Source organism: Macrotis lagotis, chromosome 5 (assembly GCF_037893015.1).
Source record: "Macrotis lagotis isolate mMagLag1 chromosome 5, bilby.v1.9.chrom.fasta, whole genome shotgun sequence".
Taxonomy (NCBI): Eukaryota; Metazoa; Chordata; class Mammalia; order Peramelemorphia; family Peramelidae; genus Macrotis; species Macrotis lagotis.
This window is the reverse complement of record NC_133662.1, coordinates 106,600,687-106,622,169: the sequence shown is the minus strand read 5'-3', so window position 1 is coordinate 106,622,169 and position 21,483 is coordinate 106,600,687. Positions and strand designations below refer to the sequence as shown.

Genomic DNA, 21,483 nt, shown 5'->3' with positions numbered 1-21,483 from the left:
GAAAGGAGAGTCCAAGGCCATTTTTGTCAAAATAGCAAACATGAAATTAGACTTCTCTTTGAAAGTAAAATAACTATTGCTCTTACGTGGTTTCCAGAGGAATAATGGAGGATTGAGAGATTGAGAGGTCTTTTTCCCAAAAAGGGACCCTTTGGTCAAACATTTAATCAACAAGCATTTAATAATTGTCTACTGGGTAAGGCCTATGCTAAAGATTGAGGCTACAAAGAAAGGTAAAATAGAGATTCTGCTCTCAAAAGTTATCAGTCTACTGGGAAAGACAAGATGCAAACAATTATGTAAAAATAAGATACAGACAGGATAAATTGGAGATAACCAAAAGATGGAAGACACCAGAATTGATGTGGAATCAAGAAAGACTTCTTGTAGAAGATGCAATTTTAGCTAGGACTCAGAGGAAATCAGAGGAGCCAGGAGGTGGAATTAAGAAGGGAAAGTTTCCCAGGCTTAGGGAACTGCCAGTAAAATCATGTAATGTCTTATGTGAGATGCAACAAGAAAGTCAGACTTGTGTCAGTAGATCTCACAGCATGGGAGGAGAAGAAAGAAAGCAGAGGTAAGCTATAAGAAGCCTGAAATATTGAAAGGTCAGGTTGTGAAGGGCTTTAAATGCCAGAGGATTTTATATTTGATTCTGGAGGGGGAAAGGGAACCACTGGAATTTATTGAATGGGCTTGTGGGCGTGAGACATGGTTAGATCTGTACTTTTGTATATATTTGTTTTCTTTTTGTAAGGCAATGGGGTTAAGTGACTTGCCCAAGGTCATACAGCTAGGTAATTAGAAAAGTGTCTGAGCTCTATTTTGAACTCAGGTCCTCCTGCCTCTAGGGCTGGTGCTCTATCCACTGCTCCACTTAAGCTGCCTCTCAGAGCTGCACTTCTGGAAAATTAATTTGATAGTGGAATGGAGAATGGACTGAAATGGGAAAAAGGCTTTAGGCCAGGAGACCAACCAACAGGCTATTCTAGGCCTAAGGTGATGAGATGGTGGCACAGTCAGGGGAAGTATACGATGGATGGTGATAAGGTAAAACTGACAATATTTGTAAAGAGATTGGAAAGAGTGGGAGGAGTGAGAATGAGGAGGGTTGTGAGCCTGGATGACTGGGAAAATGGTACCTTTGAAAGTAACAGGGAATTCAGAAGGATGATTTGTAGAGGGGTGGAGAAAATAAATTCAGTTGTGGATATGGTGAATTTAAGATGTCAATGGGGTATCAAGTTTGAGCTATCTAATAGGCAGCTGGAGATGTAAGTCTGTAAATTAGGAGAGGTTAGGGCTGAATAAATAAGATTCATCAGCACAGAGATGATTGATTCAAACCATGGGAGCTGATGAGATCACAAAGTTAAATAGCAGAGGGAGAAGAGAAAAAAAGATATATATATATATATATATATATATATATGTATATGTATATGTATATATGCAGATTTGAGACTTTTAAGTATTTTTAAGTGAATAATTCCTGAAAAAAGGCAGCCCTCTCAGATGTTCACATTCTTATAGCTCCAATAGACCACATATTTGTAGACACTTATGTTTGATCTCACATATACACAGCTGATTTAATCTTAGGCATAGTTGAGACTTGCCTGTATGATATCATTTCTAGAGGTCAAAGGCTACCCTCTATGTCCACACCCACTAAAGTCCTCCCTCCATTATGGCTTTTGTTCCACCTGCTTGTTGATATTTGAAATTCCTTTAGCAGAACTCATTTCCCAATCCAAAATTAGAAATGGCCTAAAATAGGGAGAATACAAGTTGATTGAGGGGTCGACTAACCTACTGATGATATCAAAGACTGAGAGTTAGAAGGGATCTTGGAAATCATCTAGTGTGAATGGTTTTATACTCTTATCTTTTCCTGAAATCAAGTTTTAAGGACGTTTTCTTTCTACTTCCAAAGTCTGTTTACTATGTAACCCAGAGGTCAAAACAGAGAAAGTTCCATGTATTCTAAAAGGTAGTTATAGTACTATTTTTGTGGCAATGAAAGCACTGCTTTTAATCACTGGATTAAACTAAGCCTATGAATGTAATAGATTCTCTAAGAAATTGCCCCTGAAGAATTCAGGAAAAACTTGGCAAGACTTTCATTAAGAGAAGACAATTTACCTAATGGAAAAGGAACACTGAAAGCTGTGTGATCAGTTGGTCAATTCAGAGACCTAAGTGGACTCTGGTTTTTCTCTTCTGGGCAGAGGTGAAGAGGTGGTAAGGTAGAGCTCGCTAATGAAGTAGCTGTAGTCAGACAAGGCAAGTATGTTTGTCTTGCTCCTTTTACTTTGTGGTAGCAGGGGCAGAATTCTGTAATGTTGGAGCTAGAGGATTGGGAAGTGACATTAAAAAAAAAAACCCAAAAAGCTTTTAAAGTCAGCCTAGGGGCATCCCTCTCTGTGTAAATACAAAGCCACTATTGAGACAGCTAAAGACTCACCACAATCAGTAAAGCATGAACATTTATATTTAATTTACATTTTGACAATTGTACATAAATAACAATGTAAACCAGTTCGTAAACATAAGATAGTTTGTTGTTCTAGCAAAGTAAAAAGCCGATTAACTTTGGTCAGTTTTTCCTTTGAGAAAAGCAAAACCACTTTCTGATTGTTTGCTACATTCACATGTAAGAGGCCTAAACAGGGGAGGGTCAGGAAAACCATGGACAGTACAGAGAATTCAAAATTTTTAAAGCTGCAGTATATAAATCTTTGAAAAAACATGAACACAAAAGCACTAAAGGCCAAAATAGCAGAGGGAAAAGGGGTTGAGGATAAGAAAAGTGTGTCCAGTGTCCGAGTAGTGATACTTTGGTTTATCTGCATTTAAGTACTGTTCCTTAACCACATTGCTACGTGTAAATTTCTCAGCCTTGCTATTCTCAGAGGCAGGAACTTATATATATATATATATGTATATATATATATATATATATGTGTGTGTGTGTATATACATATATATATGTATATACACATATATATGTATGCATATACATACACACACATATATGAAGCAAATGCTTCATTTACATACTTCTCTGGGTTATCTTGAATTCTTCAAATTGCCAACCCATTAGCCAATTTTATTTCCATCATAATCCTGTAATTTACACAAAATGGTTTGATCAAAGACCTTTAAGTAATAAAGGCAAAGACAATGTGCATTGAGTGGTGACAAATGTAATAACAGGATTTGTTTCTGACACTGGCTGTGACCACATAACTCAAGATGTGGCAAAGTGAAATAAAGCTCTATTAGGCTGTCCCTTACACTCAAAGATCATTTGATTCAAATGTACTGGTCTTTGGGGTGTTACTACATGTAGGGTGGGATTTTTATTTCCCCTTTCTATTAAGATTGTGGGGTCTTCACTGTTGGACCTTATAACATTCAGAAAGGAAGCAAATGTATACTAATTTTTTTCAAATGCCCAACATATCATCACCCTGGGTTTGAGGTCATCAGGTGATGCAAAGTCCTCTGAAGAGGTTTGATTTTCATCTTTTATGAAATTAGGTTTCATTATCTTGGTTTGGCTCACAATATATATTGTGACATATATATATATATATACATACATACATATATATATATATATATATATATATATATATATACACACACACACACACACACATATAGTATAGTGGTATAAATAAAATGTATAAATATACACCATTCTTTACTACACCTTAAATGTCAACATGATATCTTTGGGGTTAGCAAATTGAGAAAAAAAAAGTAAGACACTCATGCACTTGGAGAGAGGGGTAAAGTAATCCAATAGCTCCTTTGCGATTGTCTTCATCTGGCCTACCATTGTGGTATTGTCAGAGGCACTGGTGCAGAGTGGAAGGAAGAGTGGTGTCCTCTCTCTTCCTTGAATTTTGGGGGCCCTATCAGTATGAAAATATCCAGAATATGGTCCCATTGGTACTTATGCTTTCATGTGTATTGTGATGTCTCCCTAATTTGATTTTAAGTGCCTTGAAGACATATTCTTTCTCCATCATCTATATATTCATCACAGTGCCTTGCATATAAGATCAGTACAATATGGACTTATTTGACCCCTATACTCATGGTTCTCTCCCTACTCCTTTCATTCTCACCCCCAACCCCCATCCCCATTTTGACCCCAGTCCTTCAGTATGATTTTTAAATTTTAAGATAGAAGGAAACTTAAAAAAAGTTAACACATTCTAAGTTTTCTGTGCACACTTACTTTCTTCTCTAAAGTAGCAAAGAATTAGATAAAACAGCATTTCCTGCACTACTGGACACACTCAATGAGGTAATTGTTGTTGAATAACTTTGCAATGCCCTTTTCATCTTCAATTAAATTAACCACAAAATGTACAAATGCAAATACTGAGGAAAATCTGAGTCTTACAGAAAACAAAACAAAATTGATGTGCTGGAACAGGAATGTTCATCACCCACTTCCACCCAGAGACAATGAGAAGAAAATACCCGCTTTGCTTTTTTGTTGTTGTTTGTTTGCTTAGTTTCTCAAAATGTGGAATGAGACTTTCTGCCCCAAAACTCCTTACTGGGAAAGCACAGCTTTTGTGCATCATGAAATTAAAACAAACATTACATATAGAAAGCATCCCAAATTATAACCTGAAAAACTTAACATATACAAAAACCACTTGTGCTTTTTAAGTGGTTTTAAATATGACATTTTGTCATCTTCACATTTTTGGTTGCTACACAGGGATATGACAGTTATAGGACAGTTTGTGGTGGATTTTTTGGGTCACTTTGGGGTCTTGTATTGCTTTTAGAGAAAAAAGGATAAAAATTAAAAAAAAATTCAAACCAAGCAACCAACAACAACCACCCCTGCTCATTGGTATAAAAGTCAGGTTGGCACAGCCTTCCTGTCTTGTCATTTTTCTGGGTAGAGCTATAGGTAGGGGGAAAAAGTGTCTGAACTACCTACAGAGAGGCAGGTACAGGATTCCTTTCCATATTGCCACTATCCAAATTATTATTGGGTAATTCTGCACATCTATCCCCAAGTTACACAATGTTGTTCAAACTTAAGTGATCGCAAGAATGATTCAACATGTCCACCTTTGGCAATACAAGACCTCATTTTCATACCTTCAGTATGTAGCATTTTGACTGAAGTAATGTATTTTGGTTTTTCCAATCTTAACTTCACCTTAATTTAGACAGATGTGCAGAAGTTATCTACAAAGAATGGCCACAAGACAAAAAACATAAACACTTATACTCAAATTACAATGATTTTTTTCCAGTCATTGTAAACATTTTCTAATTATTGCTTTTAGAATAAGTTGCATAATAAATTATAAAGTACTATCATTGAAAAATAATTATAGATAGGAGATTGTCTTAGTAATGGGAAAGGCTACGCAAACATACTTACAAACATATTCAAAACACAGTCAAATATATATATATATATGTATGTATATATATATAATACGTATACATATAATAGTCTTTTTTTCTTTATACCCTGAGATTACAATTACTTCAGAGTTCCTTCTTTGAATTGGAAGAAAAAGTGTGAGGGAACTCATCTGTGATGCCAGGAAAGCTTTGCAGCATTGGATTCAACGTATAAACAATTTGCTACAGTTATCCTGACTTGCCAAGTCATAAATTAAAATTATTTATATATATATATATGCATATATGCTTCTTTCAATTCCTGAAAGTCTTAAGGATCCATCGGTTCAACTGTTTCTTGTTTGACCTTTACAGGTAACAGAGGTAGTGGGTGACTATGAGGCAACTTCATGAGGGATGGGTCTGATGACTCGTAAAAGTTACACCCTGAGGAGATGAGTCCATTTCCCATGTTCCTTTGTAAAGACATTTTCAGGTTGGCTCCTTCCATCTCTCTTCTGAGCAAAGCCAGGATCTCGTTCTCCACCACAGAAGTCATATCCGTACTGTCCTCTGCATCTTCGAGTCGGTCTGCATTGTCACTGATGTCAAACTTTTCTATTTCTTCGTTTATTCGAGTCAAGTCCTCCATGGATAAGCCAGAAGTGGGATCCAGGGGACAATAGCCATTTAGGTGAACCTTGAGACTACAGAGATGGATGTAGCTCTTGTGGCACTGAGTACACTTGTGTGGCCTCTCCCGGGTGTGTAGGCGCTTGTGGAGTTTCAGGTGCACAAACTGAGTGAACTTGGCTGGGCAGAGTTTACACTGGTAGGGCTTCTCTCCAGAGTGAAGTCGAAGGTGGGTCTTAAGGTTGCTGGTGCTGCTGAACCGCTTGTGACAGACCTATATTTGGACAGAGAGACAGGAATACCAGGACATTAGAGGCTGTAAATGGGAGGGCTTAGGTCCATAGGCAGATCTGCAGCAACTTGGGAGGTGAGGAGCCACCTGAGGGCTATTAAGCAAATAGGGCTGTGTGGGCATAACCCACAGGAGGTGGTGGCTCAATTCCCTGTCCCTTTCCCACCCACTGGACACCAGGTCTGCCTGTTTGCTTGCAGATTAGAGGACACGGCTGTGGCAGCAACCAATCAGTGTTTACAAGGAACTACATATTTTGGCTTTAATCTGCAGGTTCTATTGAGCATGCTAGGAACTGGTTGGACAGATTTCCAACCAGTTTAAAAATGTTCCCCAGGAGGAGTTATTCACCTGACATTCATGAGGCTTTTCTCCAGTGTGGACCAGGTAGTGTTTCTGCAGGTGGGCGAGCTGAGTGAAACCCTTATTGCAAGTTTGACATTTGAATGGTCGCTCTCCACTGTGCACTCTGAGGTGGACCTAAGAACAAAAGACCAACATTTTTTTTTAAATCAGTTGTCCGGCTGGTTCTGCTCACTTTATATTGCATCAACTGGATATAGGGTTCTGAGATCTTGTAAAGTCCTCATTTTTCTCATTTCTTATGGTACAACAGTATTCTATTACATCCACATGCCATACTTTGATTAGACATTCCCCAATAATGTGCACCCTCTTTAACTTCAAGTTTGGATTAAAACGAAAAGAAGTGCTACAGCTATTTTTGTAAAGTATGGGTCTTTCTCATCTTTTTTTTTTGATGTCTTTGGAGTATAGAACTAGTGGTGGTATGGCTGAGTCAAAGAGTATGCACACATTTTAAGACCACAATGTCTTTTGGTTGGAAAATATATGAGGTACAAATTTCTCAAGAGAACAAATGAAGTAGATTCTTTTTATTAGTCTTGAAAGTCAAGTTATTATTGTCAAACCATAATGATACAACAACAAAAGCTCATATTTACATGATGCCAAATAATTTACCAAGTACTGTCTTCACAACAACCCTGTGGGGTAGAGTTGTAGTAACAAAAATTATTCCCATTTTGAAAATTTAAAAACTGAGACATACAAGGGTGAAATGGACTTGACCTAAGGTTACCCACCTATATATTGAGTGACAGGACCCAGACTAGAATCCTGGTCACAGAACTCTTTTATTCCCCAATACAGTTGTAAAAACCATATCTTTTATAGAGATATAAAAATACAAAAATTCATATATAATCAAAAATTTGATTTTCAATACTTACCTTCAGGTTTGAAAGTTGTCCAAAAGTCTTGGAACAAACATTACACTCATACTTTATTTTTCCATTCTGTTTCTTCAGTGGATATGGAAGTGTTTTGTAACCAGTCATATTTCTCTTACTTTTAATGAGATTCATGGCTTCTTCACTGCTGTTGGCTGCCAACATCGCTGAGGTAGCTTTAGGTTGTATCATGTGTTCAGATGTGGCAGCTGTCCCAGCAGTTGGGGACCCACTGGTTGGGCTACATGGCTTGTCTTTCATGCTGGTGGCTGCGCTGGTGATAGAAAAGGCACTGTGGGGTGCAGGTACAAGAACATCTCTGGGGTGCTCTGGTTGTAGCAATCTTCGGGATCCTTCAGAGGGCAATGAATTGGGAAGAGAAGCTGAGTTGAACATGGTTGGAGGCAAGTTACCTCCTCCACTGAGTATGTTACTGTAGACTGGATATAATCTTGGGAAGAGATTGAAGTTATTGATGCCATTTATGTTGTTCACAGTACTCAGGCTATTACAGTTCATACCATATGGAGGTAAAAGTAACTTGGAATAATGAGCATTATAAGAGGGGAAGAAGGCTGGAGAAAGATGACTAGGTGGTATATAGCCAGGGTATGACCCCAATCCTTCTGTGCCATAGTGTGTATTCAAGTAAGAGTAAGAGTCTCGATGTTCTTGAGAAATGGGAGCCAAGGGTGAAACCGTGTCCCCCAAGCTACCATGAGGGCTGGAGCTTTTCAAGCTTTGGTCTGGGCTGCTTATTGCGGAGGGGCTAGGAGTGGTGGATGATGGGATGGGGGAATGAGTAATGTAAGTGGGTCTCTCCATCCTGTAGGCCAGGGAAGCTTTCAACAAATCTTCTGCATGGGGAAATGGAATCGGGTAGATGACCTGAGGGCATATAGGCCTTTCTGGGCTGTAGTTTTTCCTCAAATCATCCATGTCCTTTTCTGGAGTGATGGGTGAAATGTTAGCTTGGAATAAGCTCTTTCCTTTTGAATGGCTGGAATCATTTTTCAAAATTTCTTTCACACTGTGTTCTCTCTTTGGGACACTTTTGGGGCAAAGTTCATTTTTCTCAGTGCTTTGTTGTTTTGAACTGATGTGTGTTTGAGCTGAAATAAAGAATAATACAGTTACTTAAGGGGATGTGAGAAAATGGCACATCATTGTCAAAGAGGAAAGAACTTCGCTGTTTTGGAACCTTTTTTTTGTGTTCCCACAGCTTGCTTGAGAATATTGAGTTAAAGAAGAGAGGGATGACCTGTAAACCAAAGATGAGTGATCTAGACTTATTCAGGGGTTTGGATATCCCCTCTAAAAGATGACTCTAGGCAAACCATAAAAAACTTGCTTTATCTCATTTCTTTCACCTTCAAAATGGGGAGACAGTTCCTTACCTATCATAAGAGGGTTATTGTTTGAGTTTTGTTTCCATTGGTAAAGAACATAGAATGTGAAAAGTGCTATTCAAGCAAAAGATCAAACTTGCCAGAACAGATAGCTTCTATTAAAATGGGGTGGAAAAATACCATGAGGTGTTAGAAGCTAATAAAATAGTCATACTGATGGTTCACAGTTCACCTAAAGGAAATCAACATGCACAATAATATAGATCAGCCAGATTAAAACTCTTTTTTGCCTAGCATCAATCATTAATTTTTACATCAATTTTTATATGAATTTGATTAAACTCAGAAATGTCTGGGTAGGTTAGTTAGCCAAATAAAGGAAAAATTCCAGTCAATACCCTCCTCAAACCACTTGTTCACAATACAATAATTTAGCCAGAATTTGCCCAGTAAAACTTGGCTCCCAAAAATGTTGTCCCCTGGAATCATAAGGCGTGACAGATTAACCTTTGCCAAACCACAACATGTGCTCCACCAGCCAGTTCAATTACTTATAGTCCCAAAGAAAACATAAGTAGCTCAGATGAAAGCCTTTTTTTTCCCTAAGAGAAGGTATTCTATATACCAGTAAGCATAGCATTACTCAGTAAATATGCTATTTAAGAACATGAATAACAAGGAAGAATAGTTATAAAATACCAAACTCCTGCATAGGACAACACGTAGTATAGGTCAAGGCAAAGAAAATCAAATTCATGAACTCAGTCCATCTCAACTTGTATCAGACCAAAAATACTGAAAATCTACAACGGGAAACCTCTCATTTGAGCTATGGATACCTGACAACCACTGGCTATGTGTATGTATGTATGTATGTATGTATGTATGTATGTATGTATATATGTATTGTACTACCATCTACATAGTAGCAGCTATGATGTAGTAAGATAAATGGGAACATGTTTCAAAAAAAAAAAAAGAAAGAAAACAATGACCTTTGAGAATAGAAGGGAAATATGCTTCAGTTTAAGTTTCCAGAGTTTAAAAGTAGAGTTTGTGACAACTGGAACAATCTTTAAAAGAACAGACTTTCAAGAAGTGAAACTAAAGAAAACATTTGGGAAAATAACCTTTTAAAAATTATGTGCTTCATTTATTGGAAAAAAAAATTCATGTCATACTTAAAAATCTGGTAGGTTCAGAAATTAATGTTACAGAATGCTAGAAATTTTCCTTTCTAAATTTGTACACTCCAGGCCACCAGGCTTAAGAAAAATTCTCTTCCATCTTAAGAATCCTTCAGAGAATGTTATCTCAACTTGTTATATTATCAGTTGCTCCTCACTGAGCAGCTAGCCCAGAATAAACAGGGAGAGGGACACTTATCAGGAAAGGTGCTGATCAGTGGGGATTGATAGGAAGCCTGCGGAGGGGACAAGGGTTTCTGAAGCCACTAGACCAAAATAAATATCACCTTATCAGACCAATATCAGTCTTTCAGTGGGGCCTGGGAGGCAGGAAGTTCAAATTGTCACTTTTGTTTTTTAAAGCTAAAATGGTAGAGGAAGAGAGAGACAAGCTAACCTGGAAAACTGATAGGGGAACCTCCTCACTACTAAGGAAAGGAATTTACCCAAGATGAAGTGGAATGCTTGGTGGAAAGAATCCTTAGAGAAGGCTACCTCACTTCCTCTCCTCATTTTACGGAAGCCTCCCCCAACCCCACCATTAACAAAATGAAGGTACAAGTATAACACTACCATCTTCACTTAAGAAATCACATTTAATCATCATAATTTTCTTCAGAGATCAAGAAGCCCTTTTTTTCTTGGTCATTTTCTGAATGGGGATAACTATCTCAAGATGTCAGATGCAATCAGTCTATAGTACTTCCTAGTAGTTTTCATGGCATTTGCTTTCCTCTTATATCTTTAATTGTGACTAAGCAGGTGGATGAATTATATTTTTTCATAACCCTTGAAAGTAAATAGATTCTAATGCTGAACTAATTCTAAACAAGAAAATTTCATGAGAAAGATAAGAGAAACATTTTCTTTTGAAAAGTATCATTTTCTGCTATTCCTACTCCATGGAGTACACAACAGATGCCTGCTATTTGGAATGATTTTTCCTCTTTAGCAAAAAAAAAGGGGGGAATCCTCACAAAGAATCCTGATATGTAATACTGGAATATTTTTTTACTTTCCTGGTTTCCAAACCCTCAAATTATTAATATTTATCACTATCAGAACTTTAGAAAACCATGTCTGGAAAAGATTGCTTCAACCCAGCATAAGAGTCTAATTAGAATGTTCTAATGGAGTATTAAAAAAAGATACCAAAAAACCATGTACATTTGTGTCTTTATAGATAGTAAAATTAACCTTCAGCACCTGCTGAGTAATCAGTACTTCAGTTATTTGTAATTCTTCCACTCAGTAACAACTTAACATTAAAAAAAAGAATTAAGAAAAAAAAAAGATGTTTTGTTCTTAAATCTTAAATGGCTGTAGGCGGACAGAGTCATTTCAAGAGTAAAATGGTCCTGAAGGCCTTCAATGGCTTAATTATGCCGATTCACATTTTCAGTCTATAATAAGCCTCTAAGGTTAGAAGCAAGAGAACCTAGAAGTTCTACAGAAGGTAAAATAAAGCATGTTTTCAACTGAAACTGAAAAAGCAAACTAACATTTAGAAGTCTATAATTTGATCATCTGTTTTCTAGATGGGTCTATGTCTCCTTTTTTGTGTGTGTGCCAAATAACTTTTTTTCTCCACTGGAGTGGAACAGAGAAAGAAGGGGCATAAATTCATCTACATTCTGATTCACAATTAAAAGTAGGTTCTTTTTTCTTTAAAAACAAAAAAATCCCAATAACTTTGATTTAAAAATTCAATCATTATCTCATCAAAGCTTCCCCCCACCCTCTCTATCTCTATTAATTAAATCATCATCTTTCACTAATATCACGTGAACCCCCAATAGGAAATCTGGCACAGATTTGAGTTGTGCTTTAAGTGTGGAAACTGAACACAGATCACTAGTCAGAGGTATAAGCTACTTATTAAGACTGATGAAATAGTGGAAATTTTCCTGATCAACAGTCTCAATCATCAACCACCACACCTAAGACAACTGATTTCACAACAGGCAATAGGAACCCTCTGCTGAGGGTGACTAGTTGTTATAATTCAAAAACTGCTAAATAAAGGTTGCCCTGAAATTTAATGGAAAATGAAACCTAATAATATTATTTTCCTATTGTATAGAAGAACCTAGAGAAAAAAGGATCTACTTAAAGAAAAGGCAATAATGCTATTTTTTCTAACAAAATAAGAGGATTCTGATTTAGGAATCTGAAACTTTAGAGCAGGCAAAAGAACCAGTGACTTGAGAAGAAAGGCCTATGGGTTAATTTTTTAAAAAGTCATTAGAACTGCTTTGATTTAACCAATGATTATAAAGCTCTAGAACTCCCACTAGTGTTTCTATCCAAACCCTCTGAAATTTACTGACTTTTGCCCACTAAAATAAGAAGATACCGAATTATAATGTGAAATGTTTACAAAGGTTAAGGAGTCACACACCCCTAAGGAATAAGAAATTAATTCTGGGTAACTGATATTAGACAAACAGAACTCCTCAAGGGTTCAATGTTGAGAATTGAATTATTTTAGAACATTCTCTCCTAGTCTATCCATGAAACTCATAAAAGACATTGATGAATGGGATGATCCTTGAAAGTAACATGAAGAGATGCTTTTAAGCTTTTGTATTCCAAAGACCAGCTTAATTTTATACACTCTCAAGAATTACTTTGACACACTCCCCTGGTCAGAACCTTCCCTTTCTGAAGCAGAAGGAGAATCAGTTTCTAGAATTAGCTTATACATTTGTGTCTCAAGAGACAGAATGTGATTTCATAGGCTCAGATATTGAGAGATGGAAGGTGTTTTAGAAATCATTGAGACCAGCCACCTGTAGTAAATGATGAAAAAACTGAGACTCAGCAAGGTGAAGTTACATAGACCCAAAGTCACTCAGCTAGGAGGGGCAAAGTCAGCATTTCCATCAAGATTTGTCAATCCTGAGCCAAACAACAACTAAGTTTTGTCTACATTTCTCATTTAAAAGAGAGAAAAAATTAAATCAAATCCAAATAACTCAAGGATATGATCTTTCCTTGAAATTAATTGGCTCTTCTGGTTTAGGGAGAAAAATAATAATTATTTTTTAATTTTAAACAGTGGCAGATCTTTGTGGCTTTTATCACACAAAAGAAGACGAGAATTTTCTGACTTCTTGGAGAATGGTCCAAATCACTTATACAAATAAGACCTTTTGGTACCAAGAGGTGGTTACCAGGTCCAGGTCAGATAATTTTACCTAAATAAAAAAGTGAAAGCCTATAAACCTGACTGGGGAACTGAAAATTTGTTAGATAAAGTAATATGTAGCTACTGTTAAACAGATTTAAGATATCAGATAATTAGATTTTACCATAAGGAAGGAAGTTAGATATGAAATCTTCAGAACACCCACTTAGAATATTCTTTCAGAAGACAGCTAATTGCTTATTGTTTCTAGAAAAAGCTTGGAACACTATAGTCTTTATTCTTATACTCTATCTCTTGGTTGATGAAGATTTACTAGTTGTCAGTTGAGTTCAATATGGCATTCATTTCTAAGCAGCAAAAATAGGCAACAAAAAAAAAATCTATTCAATGGTTTCAGGTTTATTATACCAGTCATACATTTTAAAGTCCTGCCAATTGTAAGTCACTTTTCTCACTATAGCTTTATAAATTCAACTCTCAAAAAGTAATGAATAATTTAAAAAAAAATGCTCCTTGGATAAGCAAATGAAGCTTGAAAAGAGAGAAGTAAAAGGAAGGAAAAAGGAGGAAGCAATTCCCCCTCTTTCTGGTCCAAACCACCTACCCTGGCACAACAGTTGATACAGCCATATAATTAACCACCATATTATCAGATCGTACAGACAGAATAGACATTACTGGCATTCTTTTTTTTTTTAATTGTAATCCACTTACTGAGGTTCATCCTCATCAGCTCTCCGGAGGAAGGATAGTGTAGTCTTTCTGCAAAGTCCCGGCTATACCACACAAGAAGTTCCTGGTTGGCAGGGATTGGCTTAATAGTGTAGAAATAGATGTTCATTCCATTCTGACACGCAGCCAAATTCTGCTCCTGAACAGAGTGAGCAGGGTTCACATAACGCATCCAGTTACTTTTTTCCTCATTAAAGCCATCGATGAAGTGGTGAAGCTCCCCATTAGAATAAATCTGGAGGAAAACAGAAGACAATACCATTGGAAAAAATTCCTGAAAAGACCGAGGCTTATTTATTCTCTCTTCCTTCGGCACAATCAAAGAATGGAGATAAGATGACAAGAATACTGTGTGCTTCCCCTTCCCCAACTCTCGTTACAAAAGTTAAATACAACCAGAGCATACTAGATTTTAGCAGAAATATGGGAGTTACCAGTGAAAGGTAACATTTCTCTCATTACCTTTTCCATTTTGGTTAATATGTAATGCTGAGGGCAAAAACAAAAAAACAAAAAAAAAAAACCAAGACTGAAACACACAGTTTCATGGGAAGGGGCTGGGCTGCCTCCAACTCTGAAGCGTCGAACCTCAGAGCAATCTTAAAAGTGTTAGAATGGCAAATGAGTAATATGACTAACTCCAGTTCTGATTGTACACTTCTTTTGAGTCACCTAGGTCTAAGAGCAGGCTGTGTCAAACCAAGTCTCAGCTTTTTTTTTTTTTCACCTAAAACATTTTTTAATTTAAAGTTTTGAGTTCCAAACTCTATCCCTCCCTCCCTGATATACTAAGCAATCAGATAGAAGTTATACATGTGCAATTATGTAAAACATTTCCATAGTAGTCATTTTGTACAAGACTTGACTAAAAGAAAAAAGAAAGTGAAAAATAGCTTGCGTCAGTATGTACTCAATCAATATCGGTTCTTTCTCTGGAGGCGGTGGTATGCTTTATAGTTAGTCCTTTGGAATTGTCTTGGATCATTGTATTGCTGAGAATAGTTAAGTCACTTCACAATTCATCATCAAACAATATTGCTGTTCCAGTATATAACTACGTTCTCCTGGTTCTGTCCTCCGACTTTTCTATGGGCCTCTCTTTACTTGCAGTTTCCAACCACCCCCGCCCAGAGGCTTAAACTATGCAAACATCCTCCACCCCCCCACAAGTCCTAAAGTAACTTGCTTTACAAAACTTGGAACCATGCCTTTTTTGTGGAAACACTGGGTGGGGCAAAGGTGAACTTCACCTGCCATAACAAAGTGAAGACCTGGAAAGAGGCCAACATTTGACAGTCTACTACTGAGAAGTCACTTTTCCTCTCAATGGACATGTTTGGACCTGTACTTTCTTTTAAATAAAAAAGGGGGGGGGAGAAAGAAAGGAAGCCCTATTACTTTTGTAAGGGGTAACATAAATCACCACACATTTCTCCCCAACAGCTGAAAAAAAATGCGGCTTGTTGAAGGCAAAGTAGGATGAAAAAATTGTCTTTTCCAGTTACAGTCAGAGTAGTTAATATGTATTAGACTAAAGAATAGAGGGTAAGAAGAAGGAAAACTCAAAGCAGCCCATTTGCTCAGGTCAGACACTCAAACCTTCTACCTCTGCTTCCATAGAACATTCCTAGTTAAAAGATGCCCCTTCCCTCTCCCTCTTTCCCTCCTCCCTCACCCGGATTTTGTCTGGCAACCAATACCTGATGATCTGTAGTGTGTGGTCTCCAGAAAGTCTCATCCTGTTCATAGTCCAAGAGTATCCATGGAGTGAACAGACTATTACTTGATTCTTACTCACACATACACACACACACACACACACACACACACACACACACACCCTGACTCTGGCTATAAAGCCTTTCTTATGTCTCTCCAACGCTATCAAAAATAAAAAGGGAACTCTGTCCCTTTAACATAGGCAGTAAACACCAGAATCACTTTCTTTTAAGAGTAACTTCCTGTAAATTGTGAAGGGGGAAATACATGTGGCTTCATCAAAGAAGCTTGTGAGATTTTGCGGTGTGTTTTGTTATGACAAAATGGAACAGGGCTGGGTGAATTCTGCTATCAAGAGGAGTCTTCAAGTTTGTTTACTCTGATGTGCAAACTTCCAGGAACACGGGGTTCCATTGCTCTGCACTCTCTGCTTCGGGCGGAAGCTGCTTTCTAAAGCTAAGGGCGATGCACCTTCCAGTCAGCTTTCCCCAATTTACTGTACCCTCGTTTAAAAGGGGAGATGACGATGCCATGAAGTCACAGGCTCACACCCACAAAAATATAAAATAAAAAGCAAACGCTAAAATGAATGCCTTTCCCTATCTTGTGTTTCCATATATTATCATGAAGATTAAAAATGTGCTGACTCACAGTACGGTTACAAGAAATAATGTCATTCTGTGGTTTACTCAACTCGAACATCCCTTCTCCTCTTTGACTATGTAATTTGCATGGAACTTTTTTTTTTTCATATAGCAGATGTTCCTATCCCTGCCAGCAAAAAAAGCAGGACAGTTTTTATAACATGTGGGAAGTTATCTCTAACAATTTCCTTTTCATGTGCAAGATTGATCCAAATTCTTAGCCAGAAAGAACCTCTTTGAAGGACCAAGGAAGCTTATTGATTTAGGAATTTTCAGAGTTGCAAGAACCAAGGTGCTGTTGCCTTTTTCTCAAGATAGTTTTGTACAAAAAAAAAAAATGGCTTATAATAGCGAATAGTCTTAATTGAAGACTTAGTCACTCTCCAGGAAATTATACACCTCCATGACTTGCTTTTAACTGAAGAGACTTACTGGCAATAAACTCAAATGAACTCACCCACTTTTTTCTAGGAAAAGTCTGTAGCAAATACACACATATTCACACAAGTTTATATTTGGGAAGACAATTTAAATTCCATCTTTTGTTCACAGTGGAAATAGAATTTGTTAAACTAGAAACAAATTAAAATTAGTGAGAAAGATCAAGTTTAAAAAGAAAAACAAAGGGGGGAAAAAGAAATTCTTAGGTGAAGAAAATCTATTTCTCAAGAACAACTTGAGAGAAATTTCTCTAATTTACTTCTTTAACATACATTGTGATTTATGTTAAAGATAGGATGAGTGAAATGATTTTTTTGTACCTGATAAATATTCTTATAGATCAGTAATTAATAACATTACTTTTTAGTCAGTGACATTTTCCTTAGAAAACTTAAAAATGCCCAAGAAAAGATTCCTTCCCCTCCTATCATTCAAAGCATTCCTTAAAGAAAAAAAAATGGTAATGGGAGCTTTCTAACCCAATTGAAACTGAAATCACAAAAATGGTAGATTGAGGAAAGGAACACAATACTTCTTCACTGATTCAGGGTTCACAGTATATACAGATTGCCTTAAAATATCTTTTATCTAAATATTCTAGGTCAGGTTTCAAAGTCTTCAATGACTTTATGGAAATATTCTAAATAATATGTGTGGTTATGAAAATGCATGCATTCCAATAAACTTTATGAATTAAGACCTAGATTCTGAATTAAAGCATATTCATTTTAAAAAACCACTCCTTTCTCTTGTCCCCTTCTCCTCATACTAGCTTAAGTCACCCATCCTAATGAAAAAGTTGTTTTCAAGATTATATAAATCATTGATTTCAGACTATTTTTTAATAAGAATTCAACAATATTATGAATTTGTAGGTTCAATGACTCACTCCCCACTCCTTGCAGAGAAATGCAAATGAGTTTACTCTGGAAGCAAGTAACAAAACTGTTTCATTCTATCAGGAAGCTCTTATGAGTTGCAAAAATTCAAGTCAAGTATAGTCCATGTTATCTCCTTTTCCTCCACCTACAGGGCTCTGCTCCGCCCCCCCCCCCATATTTAGCTACTTTAACATCCACTCAGAATTCTAATTTTGTGCACCCATGGGAGAATAAAGTTTCATTTATTAGTGAGCAAATGCACATAAACACCCAAGCAGAAAGACAGAGACATACAAAGGAAGGAAGGGAGGAACTGGCCTCTTTAATTTTGTTTTTTTTTTGGATATTAAAATTATGGAATTTTAATTTTTTCTTACCCGCCAAAAATACTGTCTGTTGGCATTCTTGGGAACTGTATCATTGGTATAGATTTCACCTATCAAGGGTCCAAAACGGGTTCCTTTTGGTATATATTCTTTGCTTATTACTCCAATTACCTAAAAGAGAGAGAGAGAGAAAAAAAAAAAAGACAAATTCATGACCTGTATTTCAAAATGACAATCCTATTTCAATCAAATTGGTTTTTTGGTTAAAAATAAGGTTTTAAAAAAAACCACCTCCTAATGAGCAGAAATGAACAATTAGAGAATAATAGCAAACTAATTATTTGAATCAAATTGTATTCCTAAAAACTTAAAAGGAATGAAACTCCATTTTGAAATTATTTTCACTTGTTGAGGTAGGAATTTTGGGAGTGGGAGGAGTTGAGTCACATAGAAAAGCTAGTTCTTCCTCTAATTTGACAATAGTTATTAAACCTTTTTGTCATGGACTCCCTTAAGACTATCTGGTGAAATCTATGGACACTTCAGAATTTCATTTTTAAATACACAAAATAAAATATATAGGATGGCAAAGGAAATCAATTATAATGAAATCCAGTCACAAATAAATATGGACACATTCAGAGACCCCAAGTTAAGACTATAATAAGACCACACATTCCAGCCTTGCAGATGTTTCTCTATCCATTCAACCATTGACATCAAGTCATTTTTGAGGAATGAAATACTTAACCTTAGAAAACAAACTCACATTCTTCGAAGGGGTTAAAAAATTTTAAATCCTTGTTAAATCCTACGAATTCCTGATAAACTGCAAATCAGTTTCCTGTCCCTGGCAGAGAAGTATCTTTTCAAATAATTGTTTTTTTTTCCTCTAAATGTGCAACACAACAGCCAGCCTCTTCTCTCTATAGAACAGTGGCAGGAGTCCTCATTAACTATAATCTTATGGATCTGGCACGGAGACAACATTTTATGTGCCCTCTGCCCCTCCCCCACCCAAGATCCTGAGATAAAGAAATGACTGAAAATCTACTCTAGCCCATATTTTAGAAAAGCTTTGGTAAAGAAACATTACGCCAGTTCCTCCTTGATGGTAAATTTCTTTTGAGTAGGGTAGAATCACCAACCACAAATCAGGAAGCAATTCATCACTATTCAAAAGAACTCATCTGTGAGTAGTCACTTACAACATGCTGAGTTACCGGTATTTTTTATCCCCCCCCCTTCCCCCCCCTCCCAACTTTGATTTTCTTCTCTTTTATGGTGGCCAGTGGAGTTGATTGACAGAAAGGGAAAAAAAAATTCTAACAATTGTTTTTAGTTTTCATTTTTTAAAACAATGCTTCTTTAGTGACTTAAGTAAACATTTCTGTTTGGGCCTGTGAACTAGATACTTCCTTCATGGGTAATGCTGGGTCAAATGACACTGGAACAAGAGAACAGAACTATAGGATTCAACTTAAGTAAAGGCAAGTTCTGTATTTTTCTGGCTATTCTGTACATTTCTGACTATAGTTGCAATTATTCCATGCAATTTCTAGCCATACATTAAGGCCCCTTCAAATGAAAAGTAAACTGAAACTTCTATGGTATTAAACAACTAAGTCACATAAAGAGGCTGACAAACTTTGAGCAGATGCTGAGTTGTGGTGTCTGCTCAGGTCCTTTTTCATATCAGCAAGTGATTAGGAGCCCAACAGTCAGTATGAAAGTCAGTGAAGCATTTAAAGGCATCTGGCTTGGGGTGGGTGGGTGGGGGGAGAGTGGGGAGAAGAGATGAGGCAGGGGCAGAACATTTTCTACACTCAACAAAAGTTGAAACAAGATTGTTGGGCCAGTTTTATTTTGAGCCTACATTTCTGGTACAGCTGAAAAAGACAGATGTTCATTTCAGTCTCTTCTGCCCTCATTTACATCTGCCTGACCTTTCAATAAAGGCTCATTATTATTGGTAATCATACAGCCTAACTGATAGGAAGATATTAGTAAAGTCTTGGGCCTCCTAAGGCTTCAGTTTCCTCACCTGTGAGAAAGTGAGGAAGTTGGGACAAATGATCTCTCAAGTATCTCAGAACCCTGACATAGAATTCTATGTGTATGCTTAGGGAAATTCTCACTGTCTGGAAGAGCATCCTGGAAGCAGTCAACTTGGAACATTCCTGTTGATTCTTAGGATGTAGCAAATCTTCTGACACTTATATTTGACTGATTATAACACAGCATTAAAAAGCCCAAACAGGAACAGCAAATAATGCCATTTGCTGGTCAGCCAATAATTAACAGCTGATTTTTCAACATGTCCATGTTAAAGTAGTAATTTCAAGAGAGGCACTCAACTGGTTCACCAACTTTTGTGTCTGCTGCAGACTATAATTTTAAACAGTCTTGAGAGACAGTGCATGATTACCAGCAAGCAACATTACATTGAGGTCAGTGCTTTTCCACCTAGTGGCCATTTGATCTACCAGAATGAAGTGTTTGCTTTTCAGCAATAAAACTCATCTTCTATCAGTTAAATTCATGCTGTATCATGTAAATAACAGCTCCAGTTTGCCAGTGGCCAAATACAAGGTGACAAGCTAGAACCTTGTTTCCATAAGTATTATTGTCTGTCTGTATTTGGGAAAGTGTCAAAAAAATTACTTAGCAACACACATATGCTAAGAGGGGGACATAAAGACTGCATAAAACTTAATTCCTATCCTCTAGGAGTTGACAATATAATTGAGGTAGGGCATAGGCACATAAAGTAATCTGGCTCTAAGGCCTATGAAGTTTAAACTAAAGATCTCAAAACTACAAGGGAAAATAATTTTATTATAAGGTTCTTATGTTAGATCCATCATCTTTTAGAAATTTACTTCTGTGATGTAAGTGCATTTTTGCTCCATTCCATGGAGTTAAAAGAGACCCAAAGGACAATTTGAATTATGGCAATTCTAGAACATATTGTACATTATTTATATCTTCACTAAGATACAGAGATGGAACTTGTTTTAACATCTACCCACAGAGATAGGCTTACATAAATATAAAACTTAAATTTAATTAATTTTTTTATCAGAGGTTAAAAGTTCTCCTCAAACAGGCAGGAAATGACTATCACATTTAGAATTAATAAAATATATTAATCAAATGGACTCCATCTAGTATGAAAGGTACGTCTTTAAAAGTATGGTCAGGATATTTGATTAGCAGTTCAATCAATCAACAAATATTTATCAAGTACTTACTTTGTACCAATTTAAAAATTAGAGAAACAGACAAAAATGAAACAATCACCAACAGCTCCTCTCTAGTTCTAATCAAGAGGTATCACGCCTACAAGATAACAAGTTCTACGATGTTTATAAAAGCTGATGTTATTAATTTTGTTCCTTGTGAAATAAACGTTGGACTTCTAAAAATAGAAAACAAATGCAACTCTAGTGATTCAAGATTTACAAATGGTCTGAAA

At 36.6% G+C, this 21,483-nt stretch overlaps 1 protein-coding gene across 5 annotated transcripts in view; it reads right to left on the bottom strand.

The window, feature by feature from the left end:
• Nucleotides 1-1,635: 1,635 nt before the first annotated feature.
• Nucleotides 1,636-21,483, bottom strand: part of PRDM1 (PR/SET domain 1) — a 192,789-nt gene continuing 172,941 nt past the window's right edge. For 3 of the 5 annotated variants that reach the window (XM_074187260.1, XM_074187261.1, XM_074187259.1), the window contains exons 3-7: nt 18,057-18,176; nt 13,977-14,229; nt 7,576-8,687; nt 6,674-6,802; nt 1,638-6,304 (exon numbers count right to left, since the gene is read on the bottom strand). In XM_074187260.1, coding sequence (XP_074043361.1) covers nt 5,729-6,304; nt 6,674-6,802; nt 7,576-8,687; nt 13,977-14,229; nt 18,057-18,176 — 2,190 coding nt within the window. In that variant the 3' untranslated portion in view covers nt 1,638-5,728. The other 2 variants (XM_074187262.1, XM_074187258.1) reach the window with 2 other exon arrangements.